This window comes from Rhinoraja longicauda, chromosome 30 (assembly GCF_053455715.1).
Source record: "Rhinoraja longicauda isolate Sanriku21f chromosome 30, sRhiLon1.1, whole genome shotgun sequence".
Classification (NCBI taxonomy): Eukaryota; Metazoa; Chordata; class Chondrichthyes; order Rajiformes; family Arhynchobatidae; genus Rhinoraja; species Rhinoraja longicauda.
This window is the reverse complement of record NC_135982.1, coordinates 6,676,357-6,689,860: the sequence shown is the minus strand read 5'-3', so window position 1 is coordinate 6,689,860 and position 13,504 is coordinate 6,676,357. Positions and strand designations below refer to the sequence as shown.

At 39.5% G+C, this 13,504-nt stretch overlaps 1 protein-coding gene across 4 annotated transcripts in view; it reads left to right on the top strand.

Moving 5' to 3' along the window:
• Nucleotides 1–13,504, top strand: part of clstn1 (calsyntenin 1) — a 73,950-nt gene that overhangs the window by 48,742 nt on the left and 11,704 nt on the right. For 2 of the 4 annotated variants that reach the window (XM_078425438.1, XM_078425437.1), the window contains 4 exons: nucleotides 1,141–1,262; nucleotides 2,220–2,382; nucleotides 6,077–6,121; nucleotides 8,127–8,284. In XM_078425438.1, coding sequence (XP_078281564.1) covers nucleotides 1,141–1,262; nucleotides 2,220–2,382; nucleotides 6,077–6,121; nucleotides 8,127–8,284 — 488 coding nt within the window. The remainder of the gene's footprint in view (nucleotides 1–1,140; nucleotides 1,263–2,219; nucleotides 2,383–6,076; nucleotides 6,122–8,126; nucleotides 8,285–13,504) is intronic. The other 2 variants (XM_078425439.1, XM_078425440.1) reach the window with 1 other exon arrangement.

The window sequence follows — 13,504 nt, the reverse complement described above, 5'->3', positions numbered from 1 at the left end:
CTATATCACCAATTTTAGTGTCATTCATAAACATAGTAACTATGCCACTTTTATTCTCATCCAAAGAGTTGATGCAAATAATGAACAGCAGTGTAACCAGCATTGCTTGTTGCAAACCTCCAATCTGAGAAACAATCCTCTAGCACCACCCTCTGTCTCCTTCCTTTAAGCCAATTTTGTATCCAGTTGGCTAGTTCGCCCTGGATCCCATGTGATCTAACCTTCTGGACCAGCATACCATGTGGTATCTTGTCAAAGGCCATGCTAAAGCTGTATGCTAAAGTTGTCCGGTTGTACATTTTTTATTATAAAATAGCTTGTATAATAAAACTGTAATACATTTTAAAAACAATGTATTAATATATCAACTGTATAATGTATACTTAAGTAATTAACTCAAAACAATTTTATAATACATTATACACATTATCGATATTGTGAATCGTTATTGCGACATTACGTACGGTGTTACGACATCATATTGTGAATTGATTACTTAAGTAAACACTTGGTTCATTAAGTTGGGCACCTTGTAGAATTCATTGATCATTTGTAACTCAGCCTCATGCAGCTTTATCTGCATCCACACATTTCACAAATTGGAATACTTGTCGCAAATTAGCTGATTTATAATTGGCCTCAGCTTGCTTGGATGGAGGAAATGTCAGGCAGGCTTCTTCCTACTGATTGCTATCTAGTGACCCCTGCTGAAATATGTATGTATTGTCTGTGTTGTTGTCTGCGGCATGAATGTAATTGATCAAGACCAAGATCAGACTGCATCTCCTAGCCCCTGCAGAACTCCTGATATTTTCAACCTGTGACATTGGCAATGGCAATTAATAAAAAGCTGCTATTGAGATTTAACAGAATTTTCTATGTCACAACCTGAAGTTGGCATTGTGATTAAATGTATTCAAAGGATTGTTAATTTTATCAACTAAGTGTAACGCAGGAAAAAAATGTAAGATGCCTTAGCACCCCTACGCATCCTTACGGGGGGGGGGGGGGGGGGGGGAGAATAAAAATACCAACCGTAGGACCATTCCTTCAAATATTTTCAAATAATTGAAGCTGATTAACTTTGGTGCTGCATAATTGGTAATTTACACTGCTTGTTGTGTATTTGAATCATTGTAGAAATGAATCGTCACCACTATTCCCTTTATGTGCACAACTGCCGCTTGGTATTCCTCTTCCGTCAGAATCCTTCAGAGAGTGAGAATTTCCGACCTGCAGAGTTCCATTGGAAAATAGACCAGGTTTGTAAATCTTTGTGTGAATGTGTTTATATCAGGCAAGAGCGACAAAGATAAATTATTGAATCTATATCAGGTGTGCTTTTAATGTAGTAATTATTTGTTTTCATCAAGATATAGCTCTAAAGAATTAGTCATACAGCATTGATAAACATCAAGTGCATTTCCAAATTATATATGAAAGCAAATTTTTAATATAATAAAACAAAACTACTGTGATGCGACATTATCGTATCGGCCACAATTTTGGTGACGAGAACGATCCTCTGCATGATGCAAAGGATTTTTGGGTTGCTAAAGGATGCCATGGCATATTGGGTGAATTTGTACACACAGTTGTTTTAGTGCGGTTGGCTGAGAAACTTGGTTTAAACTCCAGGTTTGGTTCAAAAGCCTACTCTAATAATGGTTTTCAAATATCCTTTTGTAGCTTAAAGGGTATCCTATATAAAGTGAATTTGAGCCATCTTAGTCCAGTTCCTAATTTGTATTGATCAGTAAAGTCATTTAAATTGACAGTGTCACCCAAATCGGTTAATATCATAACTCTGCAATCTAAGTTTGTAGCTGAGGGCCAGATCCTTTAACTGTCTTTAGCTGGATAAATTTACCATTTAATATATTGCAAGTTATATTGGAATTGGCTCTAATTCTTGATGTTGTCAGTTAACATTCAGGCAAATTAATAGCATGTTTTAGAATGGATAACTAATTTGTGGGGAACATGATCAAAATGAGGTCAGTAATAAAGGACGAGAAAGATAGAGGAAATAAGCTACTATTGTTGTTCTGGCATTATGACAGCAATATATTAAAATAAATTTTGTGTTTAAACTTTTGGAGCAAGTAGAATATCAACTTCTTGCGTACAAATTTTTGTTTTCTGTTAAACGGGGATCCATATCAGGAAATTGGATAACAGCTTGACCTTTCTTGTTATTCCTTTCCTACATCTTGTAGGTGTGTGATAAAGAATGGCATCACTATGTATTAAATGTTGACATCCCCACTGTGGCCCTGTTTGTGGATGGAGTTGCACACGATCCTTTTCTAGTTACTGAAGATTATCCACTGCACCATTCAAAGATCCAAACTCAGTTGGTGGTTGGAGCTTGCTGGCAAGGTAAAGTAATACATTACGTAATGTGCAGGCAGTTGGGGGATATGGGCAGTACAGTGGAATCACTGGCATATATTAAAATCCATAGATTTTGTTCTTAACTTTTGACATTTTAATATAAGTACAGATTGCAACAGTAGTAAGACAAAAAAAGCAGACTGAAAACTTCTATACATGTAAAAACGAAAAGATCGGCTAAAGTTAATAATAGAAATAAGGAACTGCCGATCTGGTTTACAAAAAAAGACAGTGCTGGAGTAACTCAGCAGGTCAGACATCATATCTGAAGAATATTGATAAGTGACATTTCAAGTCAGTACCCTCCCTTGTTGAAGAAGGGCCCCGACCTGAAACGTCACCTATCCATATTCTCAAGTGATGCAGCCTGACCTGCTGAGTTACACCAGAATTTTGTCTTTTTTAGCTAAAGGTAATATATGCTCCTTGCAACTCACAACAGGAGGATTTATCTTGGGGAGTAAGGAAATGCAAGGGAAATATTTTCTGCCTCCCCAGGAGAAGAAATGAGACGTTGAAGAGAACTAGGCGTGAGTGAATGAAGGAGCTCAAATAAACTGCATTAGTAAGATGTTAATATCCAGAGAGATTAGTGAGACTGAATTGCCAAGACCTGATGACCTGAAGGAAATGCACTCAGTCATTTTCCAAAATTCCACTGATTCGAGAACCGTTCCCTCAAATTGGAAGGAAGCACATATTACCGTATTTAATAAAAAGCAGGGGGTAGAGAAAGCCAGGATCAACTGACTGACATCAATAGTAGGAAAAATACTTGAAATTATTGTTAGTGAAGCTAAATAATGATAGGATTAAACTGAGATGACATGGGTTTGAAAGAAATATCGCATCCAATGTTTCAAATACAGTCTCCAAAATAATTTTGGGTTGGATGCTGTGGGGCAGTTGGAGTCTGGAATGGTGTCAGTTCATAATTTATATCAATAATTTGGACAAAGGGATCAAATGTAAATGTAAAAGTTCACCCACTTTGTCAAAAATATTGAAAAGCGGTGTTTTTAAAATGCTGATCAATTGAAAAATGGTGTTTAGAGTGACCTTGGTGTCCTCGATTATATTTGTCAATGAAAGTTAATATTTAAATACTATCTTCCTTATTACTTCATTGTGACAGGATGCGAATGCAAGAATATAGACATCTTGCTGAAATATGGAACCCAGTGTGTTGCTTTTGTTTAAACAGACTGGGCTTATACACTACAAGCTTGAATGAGAATCTTATTTAAATGTTTAAAAAAAACTCTTATAGGGCTTTGTGAAGTAGATGTTGGAGTGATGGTTCCCCTAATCGAGAACTAGTGTTCACAAACCAAAATAAGGGGTCAGTCATTAAGGATAAAGGAATCTTTTGATCCAGAGGTTTGTGAATCTTTAGAATCTTCTACCGAGGAGGGCTGTGGAGCTGTAGTCTAGGCATGATCAACACAAATTGGTAGATTTGTAGAAATTAAGGGAATTTGTAGAAATTAAGGGAATATGCGGGGTTGGTATAGAAAATGAATCAGCCAGACTTTTATTATATGTCAGCATACAGGTCAAATGACCTACACCATTTGTTCTTTTTGACATATATTTACTGAATAAAACAATTAGTTATTTATTGTGTTTAATCCACCAATTGAATTCTATTCGGTAAATGCTTCTGGTGTACCTGTGCATGTTAATGTGCTGGAAATTTAGGATCAGACTCAACTGTGATTGTTTCCCTCCCTTCCACCAACAAGATTGACCTGCTGACATTTGCTCTGCCTGGTAACATTTGATCAGGCTCTAGCTGATGTTCATAGTGGTTACTACTTCTGTATGACCACTGGCTGCAGAAAAGGAGGGAAGGTTTCAGAAATAACAAGGCTGTTATGCTTTACTCTCATTTAAAAAATAATCTAAACTGGAAATGATTGCATATAACTTATCTCATAAGAAAAGCTAAAATATTTTCTGAATAATTTTTTTTTAGAAAGATTCTGGCTGTTGGAAGAAAATGAAGAATAATGTAGATTAAATACAGATTACATTTAAGGTCAATGCAAAAGGGTGAATTAGTCTTGGGTAAAGGCACTAAGCATCCCAGTACCAAAATGTACAGGTGCATAATTAGGTTCAGCATTGAGAGATGGATTAGCTGCTTTCGGCTACTGATTATTATGCAGGTACTCCTAATGTAGGATACATGGATTTCGGGCTTGAGAAAACCAGCATACCTGCTCTTCATAAAACATGTAACATGGAACAGTACAACACAGGAACAGGCCAGTTGGTTTAATGACTGTGCCAAATGATGGCAAGACCAACTCTTATCTGCCTGCACATAATCCATATCCTCTATTCCCTGCAAAACTATATGCCTATCCAGAAATCACTTAAACAACATTAGAGTATCTGCCTCCACTACCACCATCCTCGGCAACGTGTTCCGGGGCACTCACCACTCTCTATCAAAAACTTGCTCTGCACACCTTCTTGAAACATTGCCCCACACGTCTTAAATTGATGCCCTCCAGTTTTTTGATATTTACATCCTGGGAAAATGCTATTCTATCAATGCCTTTCATAATTTTATACTAATATCGGGTCTTCCCTCATATATAAATATAATAGATTGTTTAATTCAGAGATACCACATGCAAACATGCCCTTTGGTCCATTGAGTTCACACCGACCATCGTTCACTCGTTCACACTAATTCTATGTTATCCCACTTTCTCCCCCTCCCTCTATAAGCTAGGGGTAATTTACAGAGCCAATCAACATATAAACCCGCACATCTTTGGGATAAGGGACAAAACCGGAGCACAGAAGATGCAAACTCCACACAGGCAGCATCTGAGGTCAGAATTGAACCCGAGTCTCTGGGCTTTGATGCAGCGGCTCTTCACTGTGCCAACCTGTGGCGTTCTGTTGTCCAACCTCTCCCTGGAGCTAATATCCCCCAATCCAGGCGTCATGCTGGTAAACCACCTCTGCACCCTTTCCAAATCCTTCACATCCTTCTTGCAGTGTGGCGACCAGAAGTGTACACACTGCTCCAAATGTGGCCCAACCAAAATCCTATAAAGTTGCATCATGACCTCACAACTCTCATACGCAAATGTCCCTACCAGTGAAGACAAAAATATCATATGCTGCCTTTACCACTCTATCTACTTTCAGTGTTGCCACTTTCAGGTAGTTCTGATCTTGAACCCCAAGATGCTGCTGAACATCAGTGCTGTTAAGGATCTTAGCACTAATTGTTTATTTTCCTCTTTTATTTAACTCCCAAAGTGCAGCAACTCTCACTTGCTCAGGTTAAACTCAAATAATTTTGGCAATGGACAAATGAATTGCAAGTTTTTGTTATGCTGTTTTGCCTAAGAAAGACCATCTAGGCAAGAACATCAAAATTGCTGCTTTGGATTTGTACGCCAAGATTAAATGACTTGAGAAATGAGGAGGAGACTGGATAAGTGGGTAACTTCCAAAAGCTGTTACTGCGTAATTAGATAAATATTTAATGGATGATCCAAGGAAATAAAGTCGGCATTTTTTTGTTCACTAGTTTAGAATTTGCAGCAAATTCCTAACCAAGGATTTTCCATTGTTTTGACGCACGCAGTTAGACTCCCCATAGTCATTTGGTCCTTTACTGCAGTTTTCTTTTTGTCTTGCTTTTCCACAGAATATACAGGAAATGAAAATGAAACTGTGACTGAAGCCTATCCAGGTTGCTGAGGGTTTCCTTCCTGTTTAGTATATATTCATATTTAGCATGAAAATGTTCATTTTTTAATCCACTTTGGCTGCATCATCCCCTGCTTATTTCTCCATTGTGCTACCTACATTTCTTTTCAGTGGGGAGTGTGGGGTTGTTGTGCAGTTGGGATTTCTGTGTACATGCTGTTTGACAGTGAATTGGTTATTAAATTGAATTACATATCTTGGAACAGTCCTATAAATAATGGGATATTATCGGTAAATACAAATTCCCATGTTAGTGCATTCAGTTTTATCTAAAATTGCATTATAATGTATTTTTGACACTATAAATTTGCTATTCTGAGACTTTGGAACATCGCTGTTAGAAGCAATTGATGATTTCTCAAATCTCTTTATGCACCAAATTTGTGAAGTTAATGTTCCAACTTATTATACCTCTCATTCAGCACTAAATGATTTAAACAAAGCTGTTAACATTTGTTACTTCTATTGATTCCTGCATTCTAGTATATAGAATCATATACCTATCAAAACCAAAGGCTTTTCCAACTGCTAATTTTCCAAATGTGATGGATTATTTCTTTGAATCCTACATTTAGAGGTTAACCATAAGACACACCCAGGAGTGATCACCCTGCGGTGGGCCTGCCTTGACTGAGGGTGTCTTGTGATAAAAAGGCCGAAACACCCAGTGATGTTGAGGTACACAACTGAAGATGTGTCTGAATGGTAGCCACATCACCTAGTGGTCACCCCCAAGAACAACACCAGTCAATTGTAGTGCAAACCTTAGGGATTGTAACATCTAGTCCTACTAATCAATCATTGCTAGTTACTAAGTTGCTAGCCCTTGGTATCAAGGATAAGTAGCATTCCACTTCTAAGAGAACCTTTATCCCCCAAATATTCAAAGTTATTGTATGTAAGCAAATTGAAATTGTTTATCTTGTACTAAAGTGGAATCACTACACAACAGGAATTTTAGTCAATAGATAAAGTGCTTCTTGATTTTTTTAATCCAATTATTCTTCCTAGTTCTCTTCTGGTCCACCATGTTACCAAGCCTAAGTGATATTCTGAGTGCCATTTCCCTTTACTTTAATCTATTAATGAATTTGTGATAACTTATGGCATCGGGAATATGACATATATTACAATACTGTTCAATACTGGCAATAGAAATGTGTGTAAATTGAAGTTACTCTGAGTGAAAGACAGAAATATAACAATCACAAGAAGCTGCAGATGCTGGAAAGTTGAGCAAGAAACAATCTGCTGGAGGAACTCAATGGGTCAGGCAGCATTTGTGGAGGGAAATGGAGAAACTGTTTTTGGTCAGAAAACCTTCCTTGGTCTCAAGCGGGGTCCTTACCCAAGGTGTAGTCTATCCATTTTACTCCACAGATGCTGCCTGGCTCGCAGAGTTTTTCCAACAGTTTTGTTTGTTTATGTAAATATAGCCAAGTGTTCAGGCAATTTGTGTAACAAAGCTTGTGGCAAGGGTTTGGGGGTAGAGGAATGGAGGAGCATGTTGATTATGTCGTAATGTGAGGTCTTGTGCTATATCAAGTTACTATTTTAATTTGGTAGATTTAAAAATTATTTTCATGTCATTTAGAATTTTATGAATTGGATTTGATATATAATCTGGCACAGATCATTGCCTGAATGATCTTTCTGCTCTACATTGTTCTAACTTGCACAACTTTAGCAATAGCTTAAATCTGGTGTTTGTGTACCACCTCACTGACTTAAAGCTTGTGCAACTACTCATCCCACCTACCCCAATTCCTTCCATCTTCATGAATTTTACTTGACTAAAGTACTGCTTGTTCCCCAATCCATATGCATGAGGGCATTTTCCCTACTGCAAGTCAGCCATTATGCACATGAGAGCAAAGCTAACCATGGTAAGAATGGAAGTTTCACTAACCTGCATGAATGCACGTTTATTGGAAGACTTGAAAGATTGCCAAGCATTAGGCATTTAATCCCATTTTTTAAAATGGCAGGAGGAGAATTCCGCATGGCTCAGTTTTACCACGGCAGTCTAGCTGGTTTAATGGTACAGACTGGAAAAATTGAAAGCAAAAAGGTGATTGACTGCTTGTACACATGCAAAGAAGGGCTGGATCTCTTGGATTCTGAGAATCTGGACAAAAGCATGAAGGTAAGAGCTGTTAAGGTTATTCTTTATATTTAAGTATTAAAGTATTTTATGGGATTTGTTCCCCTGCTCTCTCGTGTGTGAGTCAGATTCTGACTGATTTAGTTCTTGTCCAATGGGGAAAGAACTCCAGAATAAAATTCCAGAGAAGCCTGTACCCAGTCATATGTCATTGCAAGACCATTGTTACCATGTGAACCAGATATTGTGAAAATGTTTTGCTTTGTATCCATACTGGGATTTTTACACCTATGTGTACATAGTAAGTTACTACTTTTTCGTCCTCTCCTGCTCCCCTTAATGTTAAGAATTTCCCAGAAGATAAATTTCAATCAGTGGGGAAACATCTGGGAGATTATATGTATGTCATTTTTCTATTATACAATCTGCAAATTTGCTCATCGCATGCACTGTCAGCTGATAGCTACATCAGATTTTTTAAAGCTTCTAAGCTAGTTGTGTCTTAATAGCATTTGGAATAGTTAATTGTTTTCCAGTTTTATTCCAATTTTATAAACCATATACAATACAATATATCTTTATTGTCATTGTACAGGGGTACAACGAGATTGGGAATGCGCCTTCCATATGATGCAATAAATTAGCTAATCAGTATAAATTTAGACAACCCAGTGAAACAAAATTAGAAACAGTTTTAAAACAGTATAAAGTGCAAGTAGATCTGTGGCGGATCACTGTGCGATGTGATCATCCGGCTCAGCAGGACCGGTTCGTACCAGCTACGGCCCTGGGGATGAAGATGTTCCTGAGTCTGGAGGTGCGGGCATAGAAGGCCTTGTAGTGTCTGCCCGATGGTATAATTTCTAACAGACTATTGCAGGGGTTGTGAATGCTGGTGGCTTTTCTGAGGCATCGTGTGTTGTAGATGCCCTCCAAGGCTGGTGGCTGTGTTCCGATAGTCTTCTGAGCTCTATGGACTACCCGCTGCAGAGCTCTCCTCTCTGCCTCCGTGCAGCTGAGATACCACACAGGGATGCCATGCGTTAGGATGCTCTCTATGGTGCAGCGGTAGAAGGTCGTCAGCAGCTGTTGGGGTAGACCAGACTTTTTCCAGTGTTCTCAGGTGGAACAGTCATTGCTGCGCCTTCTTGACCAGCGCAGTGGTGTTAGTGGACCATGTGAGATGCTCTGAAATGTGAGTGCCCAGAAACTTGAAGCTGGACACACTCTCCACACTGTCCCCATTGATAAATATCGGAGCGTATTCCCCATTGTGTGATCTACGGAAGTTGATGATAAGCTCCTTGGTCTTGGAGGTGTTTAGGGACAGGTTGTTATCTGAACACCAGTCCGCCAGGTTCTGCATCTCCGCTCTGTAGTTTGTTTCATCACCGTTGGTGATCAGCCCGATCACCGTTGTGTCATCTGCAAACTTGACAATGGCGTTGGTGTCGAATGCAGGAACACAGTCGTATGTGAATAAGGAGTAGAGCATGGGGCTCAAAACACAGCCCTGTGGTGTGCCGGTAGTCAGGGTGATGGTGGAGGACAGGTGCGGGCCCATTCTCACTGCCTGCGGTCGCTCCATCAAGAACTCCACCTGCTGGCCAAACCATTCGAGGTTTTGAAACTGTTTTATGGGAGCTTAGACAAAAAAATGTATGATGAGATGAATTTTAAACTCTTCAGTACTATGTGCAATTTATATTACTAGTGGGATGTAGTGGTAAACAATACTAAATGCAGATAAAGCCTTTGGATAGCTCAAGGATATATCTTGAAGCTACTGAGTAGACTGCAGTAAAAATCTATTATTAATAGTTCAGAGAAGCTGTTGACTATTAATTGACTCAATCCACTTCTATAATGATTAGTTCAAAGTGGATATAAAAGTAGCATTCTTTTTTGATATGCCACTGTCGAGATTACGACTTGGGAGTTCCTGGTTGCTGCTGGCTACTAACAGAAATGGAGACTTGTGTTGTCAGTTGTTAGTTGTCAGTTGTCACTTGTCAGTTGCTTAATAACGTATTGCCCACAATTGTGCAGAATTCACAAGTAATGGAGATACACAATTAAAGACTTACGAAAGGTATGCTTTGCATTATTCAAGGATACCAAACAAATGCTCACACCTTGCACAATCTACCACTCATCGATACTCAATATTGATTATCAGTATGGGTCAGACTTATTTCTTCACTTTGTTACCCAAGATCTCTCTGCATCTCTGTTCTTGATCTACGCAGAGATTTGCTGTTACCAATACCCATCTCCCTCCTATTCTTCAATGCATTCATCCAGGGATCAATTAGTCCTGGAAATCCACTCTTTCAATTAAGTTGTTCTGGGTCTTCTTGTTATTCATTCCCAGAACTTTAGATGATTAATCATCACTGCATGAGGCAACTGCTAAATATGTTTCAAACTGAAAACCTTATCCATACTTCTGCAATATGAAGGCTATTTTAAGCTTTTAACTACTCTACCAAATACAGACATAAGAAATTTGGCTAATCTTTTGGCACATTTCTTTTAACCATTTCATTATGGTCAAAATGATTGTCAATCTCTCTCTCTCTCTCTCTCTCAAGTATACCCAATGACTGCCTCCACTGACCATTTGAGGAGAAAATTTCAAAGATCCATTGCAATTTAGAGGAAGAAATCTAGTTGAATGGCAGAGCAGGTTTGGGGAAGGGGGCATGGAGGGCAGAAGCGTATTGGTGTTGGTTTATTATTGTCGCATGCACCAAGATACAGTGAGAAGTTTTGGTTTGAGTGCTATTCAGCCAAATCAAATCATACTCTGCATTAATACAATCAAGTCTCTTCTCATTTCTTTTGTAATTGTGAACCAGGTTTATCAAAATTAATTAATGAAATTACTGCTCATTCTTCTAAACTGTCGAGAGTATAGACACCTTGTGATGAATCTCTCTTTCTTACAAACCTGCCATCCCAGAAATGCTCTTGGCCCTTCCCCAATTTCCCTCTATCACAATTATTTCATTCCCTCAGTATAGTGATTTGACCTTTGCACAATTCTCCAGGTATTCTGAGTTGTATATAATTGGAACAACCAAATCCTCTTTTAATCTTCTAATCGTGTCCACACATGCTAGATATTGTGTTTCAGCCAAAACAGAACACAAGTCTGAGCAATATCTTTGTTCTCTGTGAGGTCCTCAGCTTTGCATTTGTGCTCCAATAGAGGACATCTCAATAGGTGCTCCATAGTTTGTGGTTCAGTGCCACATATGCAGATGACGTCTTCAGTGTCTATATAACCCCACTTCTTGAGAGTCGCTTTACAACGACCAGTACCAGCTCTCAGTCTGTTGAGGCATTTCCATTCAGCACAGCTTGATTCCGCCCCAGGAGGAAGTTCTTCGTTGGCACTTATGGACATGGATGTCGTTGATGGGAGGTTGGCTAGTCTCTCTTCCCATAATGCAACTCTAGTACCTTCAGCTTCAGCATTTGGTTCAACTTCGTTGAGGAAGCTTTTCCTGGACTTTAGCCGACTCTTTGCGGGTTCATGGCCGAATAGGGGATGTCGTACATCTGTGGTCTGGCGATGGCGTTCTCTACTGCTTGCTGCACTGTGACGAATCTCTGGTGGCGCTATACCAGATAGTATGTATAGGCTGTCAGTTGATGTAGGGCCAAGACATCCAGTCAATCATCTTAGTATGGGCTGATCTTTCCCAGACTGTGCATGCATCCTCTTTTAATAAACGCCTACATACTGTTTGACTTTTTAATTGCCTGCAACATCTGCATATTAATTTTCCATGATTCGTGTGCAAGGATTCCCAGGGCTCTTCGACGTACAACGTACAACGTTAAATAAAACTCTACTTTTATCTTCTACCGTCATGGATGACCTAGTTTATTCAGATAATTTATCGATATTCTCGCCCATTCATGCTTTGTAAACCCAAAAGCCCACTGTACCCTCCTTATATCCTACTCATGACTTTGCATCAACAGCTAACTTGGAAATAGGACATATGTTCCCCCAAATAAATCATTGATGGGATTGTAAATATCTGGAGTCCACACCCTGATCCCTGTGAGACTCCATTAGGTACAGCCTCCCTACTGTTTTTTGTTTCCTAATCCTCCAACCATACCAGGGTTCTGATTTTTTAATAATAATGTCTTGTTTAGACACTATATCAAAGGTCTTCCAAATACATTGCAACTGGTTTGCCCTTATCTGATCTGCTAGTTAGACCTCAGAAAGAATTCCCTGGGCATATTGTATGGATGTAGACCCACGGCCATCAGTTCAATGTCCGGGCTACACACACGTTCCTTAACCATGATGTGACCAGGGTTACACCATTTGTTGTTGACGAGAATAGCAAGGCCAGCTTGAATAATCTCCTTAGCTACCATCAACAAATCACCTTCGACACCAAAGTACCCAACACATTGGACTGCAATACCACCATCAGGAACACCTACTCCTCCATCCCTTGCTTGCACTTCGGAAAATCTGACCGCCTGCCTGTGATGCTGCTTCCCACATATTTGGTAGAGACTGAAGAGCATAGCACTGGCAAAAGGGACTACAAAGTGCCAGTCTGGGGAGGCAGAGCGGTTGCAGGTCTGTTTGAATTGGTGGACTGGGCCAAGTTCAAGGATTTATCAGCAACCCAAATGAATCTGCCACAACTGAAGTCAGAGCTTCCTGCAAGAGGGTGAATCCACGCAAAGCACCAGCCCAGACTGTACTTGGCTCAGTGCTGAAGACCTATGTGGCTCATCTGGATGCAGTATTCAATGACATTTTCAACCTCTTGCTCCTTGAGTCAGAAATATCCACCTGCTTCTGGAGGATAGTTATTGTAAGTGCTCAGTAAGATCATGGTGACCTGCCTCAATTACTATTGACCGATAGCACTTGCATCTGCTGTAATGCAGTGTTTCAAGATGTTGGTTAGGGCGCAAATCAACTGCCTCAAATGACCTGGATCAACTTCAATTTGCCAATTGGTACAACCGGTCAGAAGATGCTATTTCACTTGCTTTCCTCTCTACTCTGGATCATCTGGTTAACAGAAACAAATATGTTCGGCTGCTGTTCATCGACTACAGCTCAATATTCAACACAATCACCCCTCTATACTTATCACCAGGCTCCAAGACGTGTTCCTGGATCCTTGACTTCCTTGGTAGACCTCAATCAGTGCGGATTAATAAAAGCATCTCTTCGCTGACCATCAGCTCTAATGTGCCATCATACTTAGA